The sequence below is a fragment of the Magnolia sinica genome, chromosome 17 (genome assembly GCF_029962835.1).
Source record: "Magnolia sinica isolate HGM2019 chromosome 17, MsV1, whole genome shotgun sequence".
NCBI lineage: Eukaryota > Viridiplantae > Streptophyta > Magnoliopsida > Magnoliales > Magnoliaceae > Magnolia > Magnolia sinica.
Window position 1 is genome coordinate 4,055,816 of NC_080589.1, and position 9,917 is coordinate 4,065,732.

At 38.7% G+C, this 9,917-nt stretch overlaps 1 protein-coding gene across 2 annotated transcripts; it reads left to right on the forward strand.

The window, feature by feature from the left end:
* The first annotated feature begins 482 nt into the window (after positions 1-482).
* On the forward strand, positions 483-8,565 carry LOC131230775 (uncharacterized). Of its 2 annotated transcripts, XM_058226744.1 has the most exons (5): positions 483-633; positions 2,551-2,739; positions 2,833-3,092; positions 5,700-6,037; positions 8,201-8,565. In XM_058226744.1, exons 2-5 carry the CDS (start codon positions 2,573-2,575, stop codon positions 8,357-8,359), a joined length of 924 nt encoding a protein of 307 aa, XP_058082727.1. In that variant the 5' UTR covers positions 483-633; positions 2,551-2,572; the 3' UTR covers positions 8,360-8,565. The 2 variants fall into 2 exon arrangements, with proteins under 2 accessions (XP_058082727.1, XP_058082726.1); XM_058226743.1 differs by having other exon boundaries at positions 2,551-3,092.
* Positions 8,566-9,917: the final 1,352 nt, after the last annotated feature.

Here is a 9,917-nt window from a genome sequence, read left to right on the forward strand (position 1 = left end):
GAAGAAACCTGCGGCCAACCACGGCATGACACTTGTCGAAAACCCAATGGTTACGCGCTTCGGAATCTTCACAAAGCACCAGCGGATCTCCACGTGTCCAAAAATCGTCATCATCCCTCATCAAACCATGAATCTCAACCGTCCGCATCTATCAATAGATTTGCTTCGAGAAAATGACTAGCGCGCTAAGTGTATGTAAACCTTCCCATACACCTAGTTGCATGTGTTCTCGTTCACATCATTACCACCTATCTGAACCGTCCATCTAAATATAAATCAATTTCATATGCTTTCTAGTAAAATTTAAAGGATAACATGATCAGAACCATCGAAGTAGTTGAAAAACATTGAACGGTTAAGATCGTTGACAAAGATGGTTCTGATAAAGGATGATCAGAACCATTGAATTTTTGTAATTTTTAGCAGGTTGTGGGAGAATATTGTATTTAAGCTAATGGACGGTTCAGATAATACGATGAAGATTCCAACAAGGCTAACCGCAACTTAAGTGTATGGGAATTGTGTACAGTTAGCACTGATTATTTCTATTTTTTCGGAAAGCTCTTGCCAAACTCTGAATTTTAGGCAGAGAGTCTCTTCCAAAGAGACCTGGAAAACACGTGCGTGCTGGAGGTATGTGGGATTTTTATTTTTATTTTTATTTTTTAAATTTGAATTTTACCTTTTCTTTCAACATTATTTTGATTTTGATATTTGCTTGCAATCATTGGAATTCAAAAAATAATCATTAATAAAATCAATAAAAAATCAATTTTTAGTAAATGGGAGCTTTAATCTTTCTTCTTGGGTTGGAAAATCTGTTGGGTTTTGATTTTCTGGATTTTTGTAGGGGTGTAGAGATTTGTGGTTGAAACATCAGGATTCTGTTGTATGGATTTTGTTTTGTTTTTTCGTTTTCCCTCCTTCTTTCCCTGTCTTCTGATTCTATCTTCTTGTTTTTGTTATGGAAATTGAATTTTGGGATTTGGGTTTTGGTTTTGGAAGGATGACTGCAAATGGGTTTAAGGAAGAGAAGAAGTAGAGAATTTTAGTATGGATGATATGTTTTTTCTTTTTTGGCTTTTTTTCTCTACTGTTTTTTATTTTTATATCTTCCTAGTTTGGATTAGGATTTTTAATTTTGGGTTTTGGGTTTTGTTCTTTGAAGTATGATGGATTAATTCATAGAAAAGAGATTGGGAGTTACGGGTCAATCGAGTCTGGCGAGTGTCTGTTTAGTACTAGAGTCATTTTTGTTTTTTGTCCGTAGTTTGAAATTGAATTCTAGTATTTGGGTTTTGTTTCTTGAAGTATGATTGCAAATGGGTTAAATTCAATAATAAAAAAAGAAGAAGAAGAATAATAAGAAGAAGATGAAGATGACGATTACTTACCTGCTTAGGCATTTAGAGCTGCTTTTGTTTTGTTTTGTTTTGTTTTGTTTTTTTTTTTGTTTTTATAAAATATATATATGGAATGATTTGAAATTGAATTTTGATACTCGGGTTTTGCTTGTTGAAGAATGATAATGGATGGGTTTAAGTACTTTTTTGAAAATGGAAATAACAGAAGCTGATATTAGGGTCGATTAGGGTTTGAGAAGGTAGTATTATAATTTAGATTATCATTGGGTTTGGTCCTGTACTTTTACTCGCCAGTATTGGAAATGATTTTGAGTTTTTTATTATTAATTTTGTTTCTTTTAACAGTTTGTTAAAGAAATAGGCAATATGTCTAAGTTAAGAGTGGGACTTTTTGGATTGAATGAGTCAGTCACCTGGCCGGGATGAGTAAAATATGTGCAACATCAGAGCAGCTCATCATGTGCCCAGTGCGGTGTCCCAATGATATGGTGAATTTGATCATCAGGTGGGCCATATGTGTACATAGAATTCCAACCGTTTATCAACTTGTCTTTAACTCTTAGGGTTTGTTTGCCGACAAGGAATTGAAATCTGGTGGATTTTCGTATGTACAGAATCAAGTTGATTTAAATCATAGCTTTGAGGTGGGAGTTCAAAAGTAGCACTTTTGGTGATTTGGGCTCCTCTTATATCCGAATCCCTTCAATTCTTGCTACCAAACGACCAAAAACAGCAAATCCCACATATCCCTTCCCTTCTAAACTGCCAAGTGGGCACTTATGTTCATTTGTGCACTCATGGTCACATGATGATCATATAGTCACATCTGCCTGGTGGGGATAATCTGATGAGCTCCTCTAGACTCACACAATGTCACTAGTTTCCATGTGCAAGGCACTCGAATAAGTGGGCGCTTAGCATTTCTAGTTTCTTTTAAAGGAATTGATGTTTTCACCCATCCATTTGACATTTTTTCCTCAGTCATAATTTTGTGCAATTCTTTCCTATTGTATTATCAAAAGTAGAAAAGTGCTGTATCTATCAAAATGGGTGGCTATCTCTTTGGCTCTAAATTGTCAAGTTTTGTTTTGTTTTATTTTTTTCTAATTTAAATGAGTGAATGGTCTGTTAAAAAGAAATTCATGAATGATGAAACAAAATTGCTTCGATTTGTTGCTGTTTTCAGATAAGTAGAAATCGAGGCTCTCATGACATATTTTGTCGTGAAGATGACAGAGACGAAAACCCTCACTGAAAGCAGTGCTACAATTTCTAATACATCTGATTTTCGTGATTCCGATGCAACTCCTGATAATCTCGGTGTCAATGCCTCGGCGGAACTTCAAGATGACATGGATGTTGAATCCAGTCCTATGTATGACCATATCGACTTGGAGGCGTTGTTTGATATATCCGAAGGACGCATGGTTTGGCCATTTAATGAAGTTAATGCGGAAATTGAATATAGGTATGATACTGGGGCAATCGAAGATGCTCTACTAAATGGCGACGATGCATGTTTGATGTTTGCAATTCAGCAGTCCACATTGTTGGACAGTGGTGGCAACAGTTGCAATGGAATCACGGATGAAGTGGATGGCTTTGATCCTTATTTACTCTTTACAAGCTTTCCAGAAGTTCCCGAGACGGGCCCATCTTTCAAGCCTTTCTTATTTCCAAGCCATTCACAGAAAAGACTTCCCATCACTCTGGTTCTAGATTTGGATGGTACAGATTGCTTCTATTTTGCAATTATTTCAGGGCATCTTTTTGATCGCTATTGTTTTTTCCTGATGAAGGCAGTTTTATCCCTTTTCTTGTGCATTTAATTGTATAGGATTAAATGAATATATCATTGGTTTGAGAAGAGACTTCTAGGAAGGTTCATCGCCCCACATTTTGATTTGAACTGTTCATCTAGTAGGCCCCACCATGTAAGTCTTGTCTTGAAGTATGGACCAATTGTTTTTAACTCGCCTTTATATGGATGGTGAGGAGCTTTGATCAGTTGGATTTTCACCATGTGATTCATCTAGGGGACCTTCTACATGAATAGCTTGTATCACCATGTGGTGGTGCAGAAGGGGTGGGCCTCTAGAGTGCAACCCTCCCCAGTATTTCCCATTTGAGAATACTTTCAGTAATAGTTCTTCCTTTCACCATTTGATTGAGAACAGATCCAACTATTATTTTTCAGTTCACATTGTATTTGTGAAGCCACTTGTTTTGCATTTTTACTGGAATTCCATTACCCATTTGCATTTTATTTCATATAAGGTTAGTTTTGAGAAGCAAGAGGTCTAGTGGACAGTATGTAGTGGTAGCTTCCTGCCCTTAGGGCCTGTTTGGATGCATTTCCTCAAAAGGAGGTCTCTGCAAAAGGGGTTTCAAAGCCTGCTTCTTTGGTTGACTCGTTGGTTTTCACTGGGTTGGCATTTTGGCTCCTATTTTGTCAAGCAGGATATGAAACAGGGGTCTGCAAAGCGCATCCAAAAACATAACATCAACTGCTGTTTGGGTCAAAACAGCATTTACGACTCAAATGGCCAGTCAGAGGGTGTGTCCAAACGGGCCCTTGGGGAGACATCTGCCACACTCTATTGGGTCCACATAGAGTACAAGACCTTGTTTTTGGGTTAGATGCACCTTGCACTGGTGCTTACAAGTTTTGTATGTTTCCACTTTTGGTATCTTTTTGCAGATAGTATTCCTAGAAAAGCTTATATTGCTTTTATAATTTATAGGGGAATTTTCAGCATTTCTTGTTTAGGTGGAAGTGAATGTTTTGCCATTTATGGCAATCCATGTATATCTCCCATTTATCAAGATTCATATTTTAATCTTGCAATCAATGTTTCTTTCTTTCCTTTTAATGATAGGCGTTTAGGGTTCATACTCGGCTTAAGTCGCATGGTTTTAAACACTGGGTTTCACAGTGCAACTTGCATTGTTCTGATTGGGAGGGTTTGGAGGTGATTCGTTTCGTTCTTCACTGGGACTGATTTGACTCGGTATTGTGTGATATTTAAAACCATGATAAATTGGTCAAATCTTAATTGTGTAAATCGTAACTGCGTAAATGAAGTATTCAGATGCAGTTAATCTTGTCCCTTCAAAAATGGGCCCATGCAACCGCCACCAACTCTTTGGATTTTGGACCATAAAGAAGCATGTTTGGCTTTTATTTGGGGACAATCCAGCAATTGGTTATATCGTCATTAATAGAGCGGAATCTCTATTATATATAACAAGAGGAGAATACAGATACACGGGCGAGAATCTGTTTGCAATTAGTTTTAAGAATTGCTAAAAATAAAATTATGCATTATTAAAGGACTTGGGACGGACTTTAAACAAAAAGTAAGGGCATCTACGTAATTTGGTGACGCATCGGTTCCCATCTCCCTTTACAATGGGAAAAATTGATTGGTGGATATCTAATGGATGGTCAAAATTAAAAAAAACAGTTGATGGTCCAAACTCAAGAAACAAATTCTTATTAATCTGAGGTTAGGATAGTTAAATAAATGCGAACATCAGGTGATGACCTATGTAAAGTGGGTCTAACAACTTCAGAGTGGCTGAGTATCAACCACTGCACCCTACCAGAGTAGCCAAAAACTCCCTTTCAAAACCACTCCACCTCTATTTCCCATGACCCATGTCTTGCAAATCACTTCCTCTCTCCACATGCAATCATGCATTTGATGTGCCATGTCTGCTTGTATACATAGTTTACATAAAGAATATATAAAAGCAAAATGTAAAATAATAAATGTAAGCGATTGGGTAGTGATAGTTGCGGGTTACTGGTGTTCGTTTCCGATTACGTTAGAATGCCTGAAGTTATTGATAGTTGCCATTCTGCATGATCTTGAAATCTCAAATTCTCCTTCGAATTTGATTATAATATTGCCTTGCGGTGGCACATCTGCAGGCGTCAAACACATGCTCCCTATTCCCTACCAGTGCTGATGTAGGACACATGTGCAAGATCCGGGACATTCATCTGTCAAGATGCTGGAGGATGTGTGCCTAAAGATCAGGATTTCCCCCCATTCATCACGTGGCCCACGCATGCCTATTGAGTGTGGACAGTTGGCTATCCATTGCTAACCTCCCATTTCTTAGCACAAATGTGGCCCACCTAATGAGTGAACCAGCTGCCCTTTTGTGCTAAGGAACATAAGCTGTGGTCTCCTGGTGAATGGCTCGGATGTTGCAAGCATATGCCATGCCGGAATGTATAGGGCGCTTATATTTTGTGGGTGCAGTTGAGCACCTGAAGTTGGCATTGCTCCCTTCTGTTGTTCTGACAGCTTATTCTCTCTGCAGAAACTCTGGTGCATTCTACATTGGATTACTGTGAAAATGCCGACTTCACTTTCCAAGTCTGCTTTGGCAATGAAGTGCAGACGGTGTACGTTCGCCAGAGACCGTACCTTCACATGTTCTTGGAAGCAGTTGCAGGGATGTTTGAGATTATTGTATTTACGGCCAGTCAAAGCATTTATGCGGAGCAGTTGCTGGATATTCTGGATCCTGAACGTCGGCTTATTTGTGACCGTGCTTACCGGGACTCATGTGTGTTTTCAGAGAGTGGGTATACAAAGGACCTTACGATCCTAGGCCGTGATCTTGCGAAAGTTGCCATCGTGGACAACTCTCCTCAGGTTCGCCTCTTCTCCTCGTTTATAGTACTCATTCAGTCTCAGTCGAATCTAACAGGTTTGGCACTATGAGTCAGCAGTGAAAATAGGTCAGACTCAGCCCGACTCAGATGAGTCAATCCCTGACTCGTCCGAGTCGGACTCGAATCTGGATCAAATAGGTTGGCCTCAGCTGTCGAGTCTTAAAACCATGTCCGTAAGGCTGCGTTTGGATGCTCAATTGAATTGCATTGAACCAAATTCAATAAAAGAGTAAACGATCAGAGTTTTATATGAGGAACTAGTCCCTGTATTGCAATTGCCATTGTTTCTTGTCCAACCTGAATCATGCGAATTACAAATAGGGTTTTGGTTTCCATGATGAACTAAAATGGTTCCACCCCACCTGGTCATTGCCTTTATGATTAATAAAACAAATTGCGATTCAGTTCAATTGGGCATCCAAACACAACCCAGGGCTGCATTTGGAATTTGGATGCACTACTAGATTTAAATGGAAAAGAAAAAAATAGTTCAACTGGGGAGGAAATGACCAAACTGCAATCATCATTGCTGATATTCCATATTGCGGGGCTGGGCCATGGATTACAGCTACATTACTTACAAGTTGGTTGAAAGCCATGCAGAACTTCTTATTCATTACCATTTCTTTAGGAAGGTAATTACTTTTGTGTTATTTCCTCCCAATATGGCAAATTAGATCAATTCGATTCTAGTGCATCCAAATGCATCCTTAGGGCCTCTGATGTTAATATAGAAAGAAATCCATTTGAATTTGGACCAACTCTGACAAGTGGGACCCATGGGCCCAGGTCAGATTAAGTTGTTTTTTTGCACAAACGCATGACTGGAAACTGAACAATTTTCTGTTTCCTCTTGAAGTAAGCACATTCATTTCATCAGCGGGTTTTTTTTTTTTGCAAAACTATGTATCGATGAATCTTGCGCGGAGCAATCCAAATGGATCACTCTCTATGTTTACACAACGGGGAGTTATTTGATTCCTGCCAGAGTGATGCCAGATACACAGGCATTCAGAAATTGTATACATGTTGGCGTACATTACCTTGAATTAAACAAACTAGATTGTGGAATATGCTGTTGCTAATTCAAATGCCAAAAATCAGATTGGTTGAACAATCCTAACCTCTGATTCGTGAACACTTGTTAAAATTGGACCATTGGTATATTTTTCATATCTAATTGTCCAATAAATGTCTGCCAATCTGATAGTCAGATGATCAAATAAGCATGGTTTTTGGTTCACGATACATCTAAACTCAAGGAACCCATACAATTTTGAAGTAATTTCTAAATGCTACATATCCATTACTCTCTGCCAAATTATCCAAGTTTCTCTCTTACACCAAAGGCCCTAAATCTGTGTTCTTCATCTGAGAAGGCATTTGTCTTTCTAGTTGAATTTTATACAGGAGGTAATAAATCAGTATTTCTCCAGATTATTTGAAATGATAATCAATGAGGAAACATTCAACGGGGAGTTTTTAGATTAAGCATAATAACATGGTATCTTTGGGGTATCATATAAAGCTCACTTCAAGAGTTTCCACAGTACACTTTGTATTATCAGTTTGTACAAGTGGGGCCCATTACTCATTGATTTAGACCATTTTTTGAAAGACCATTGATACGATGAGTATCGCATTGGATGGCCCGTTTGCTGAAATTCCTGCAGGTTGGAAGATCCCAAGTGTCAAATTGATCTTCTCTTGGCTGAATGTGGACCACTGCTGTATATTTTTTTGTTCACCATTTATTTTGCTGGCCACCAATTGAAGGGTTAAGATTTTCCCGTTGTGGTGTTCTTTCAGTGCATGGGCAATCCACAATGGGGCGCATGATATCAACATCTTTGATTACTAAGCCATGAGCCCCACATGAACAAATTGAAAATCACAGTGAAATGTACAAACTCTCAGTATGAGCATTTTTATAACAATTCATATCAATTTTATCCAGAGCTGAAAAGAAACCGCAATGGGTTTTGGGTGACCAAGCAATTGCCAAAAAGCATTGTACACCTGCTTTTAAAAAAAAATAAAATAATAAAATCTACACCTGCTTTTAAAAAAATAAAATAAATCTTTATTGTTATTATTTTTAATTGTCTTTGAATCTTGTTTTGTGGTTGCAATGTGATTGCAGGTGTACCAGTTACAAGTCGATAATGGGATACCTATTCAGAGTTGGTTTGGCGATCCTTCAGACAGTGCATTGGTTTCATTGCTTCCTTTCTTAGAGACGCTTGCAGGAGCCGACGATGTCCGTCCGATCATCGCGAAGAAATTTAGTTGTCAAGATTGATGGGGGTGATCGTGGGTGTTCATCGATTAATTCCTATCTCAGTTATTTAAGCCCCCATAATTAGAGAAAATAAGGCCAGTTGTCCCATCGTTTGAAAATCAAGCCATCATTCAATCATCATTGTATTAGATTTTATAGTATTTTAGAAAAATGACAGCAAAATATCATTCTCCTTAGAAAAATCTCAAGAAAAGTCCTCATCTGTACATTTTCTACCTTTAGCCCTGTCTTTCTCATATTTCTAAAATTTGATAAATCGACTCGGAACTGGCCGAGTCAACTCAACTCGATGAGAAATTGAGCCAAGTGACTCTCCTAAAACCCAGTGACTTGACCGAGTCAACTCAACTTGGCAAGAAATCAATCTGAGTAACTCACCAAGTTAAAATTCATTTGTGAATAACTGTCTATCAGCAAGCTTTTGTAACTTACATTGCCTATTTTTATATTTATTATTAATGAACTATTATTCCTAATTAACTATTAAATATCAAGTTGAGTTGAATCAAGTCTTCGAGTCGACCCAACCTGATCCGGCTGGATATCGAGTCGAGTTTTCGAGTTTTAAAACTTTGGTCTATGTTATGTTACATGTAATTAAGGTGTATTTACTTAAGGGAGGTTTGCTAGCATGTGTTTGTGTAAGGTGGGCCCCACATTGCAGATGCCGGCCCACTCATCAGGTATGACCCACATGTATGTTGCACATTGGCAAACAGCCCCAGCGTGCCCGAGCAGCCTTTTTTTTGTGCCATGTGGTGTAAAGGGTGGGGCCTACCTGGCTCAGATGTCCCACTCATGCATCTGTTGCTCAAGGTTGGCGCATGGGCCGAAGGTGAATTAGAGTCCATGAATCCAATTTCTGAATGCCTGTATATCAAATGTCATGATCTGCCAGAGTATTAAGTAACTCCCCTTCTGTTTTGCACACAAAAACCATTTTGAGTATGCTTGGGAAGTCGTCCAACCACAATTTGGGGAACACCCAAACAGACCCAAATTGAATTTATTGTGGGCCATCATTATGGAGCATGATTGAATTTAATAGGAATGACATATGGTCATGTGGCAGAGTTATGGTGGACTATATTCATGCTCGTATCCACCGTACATTTGGTATGGATATAATCAATCCATACGTCCAAATTGTGGGCCCATCAGGCATGGCAGTTTTAAAATCACACGAATAGGATGGTCTGAGCGTCCGATCAGTGATCATTTGCCCGAATTTCCACCATTTCATCTTTTTACTTGTTCATTTGATGACAACCCATCTGACGGCTAAGATTGTCCCATAAATTTGATGTTGGGTGTATAGATTATCTGCGGTGGAATGTGCTGTTTGGGCGGTTGAGATTGTACCACGTGTATGTTACAGCCGCGAATATGCTAGTGTTACATCATAATTTGGTACACTTTCATATACTGATCATGAAAAATCATGTGCTGGGCCCATGTCATAAATTTCATCCGGTTAAAACTGGCCCAGTGACTGTAGCTTTGAGCTGGACTGGAGGTTTCATGAAATCCTGGCCGACCATTTCTTACTTGAAATTAA

Coding starts and splice junctions, on each gene's coding strand:
- LOC131230775 (XM_058226743.1), top strand. CDS start 2,573: ATGACATATTTTGTCGTGAAGATGACAGAGACGAAAACCCTCACTGAA. Junction 3,093..5,699: donor TCTGGTTCTAGATTTGGATG/GTACAGATTGCT, acceptor TTCTCTCTGCAG/AAACTCTGGTGCATTCTACA. Junction 6,038..8,200: donor TCGTGGACAACTCTCCTCAG/GTTCGCCTCTTC, acceptor ATGTGATTGCAG/GTGTACCAGTTACAAGTCGA.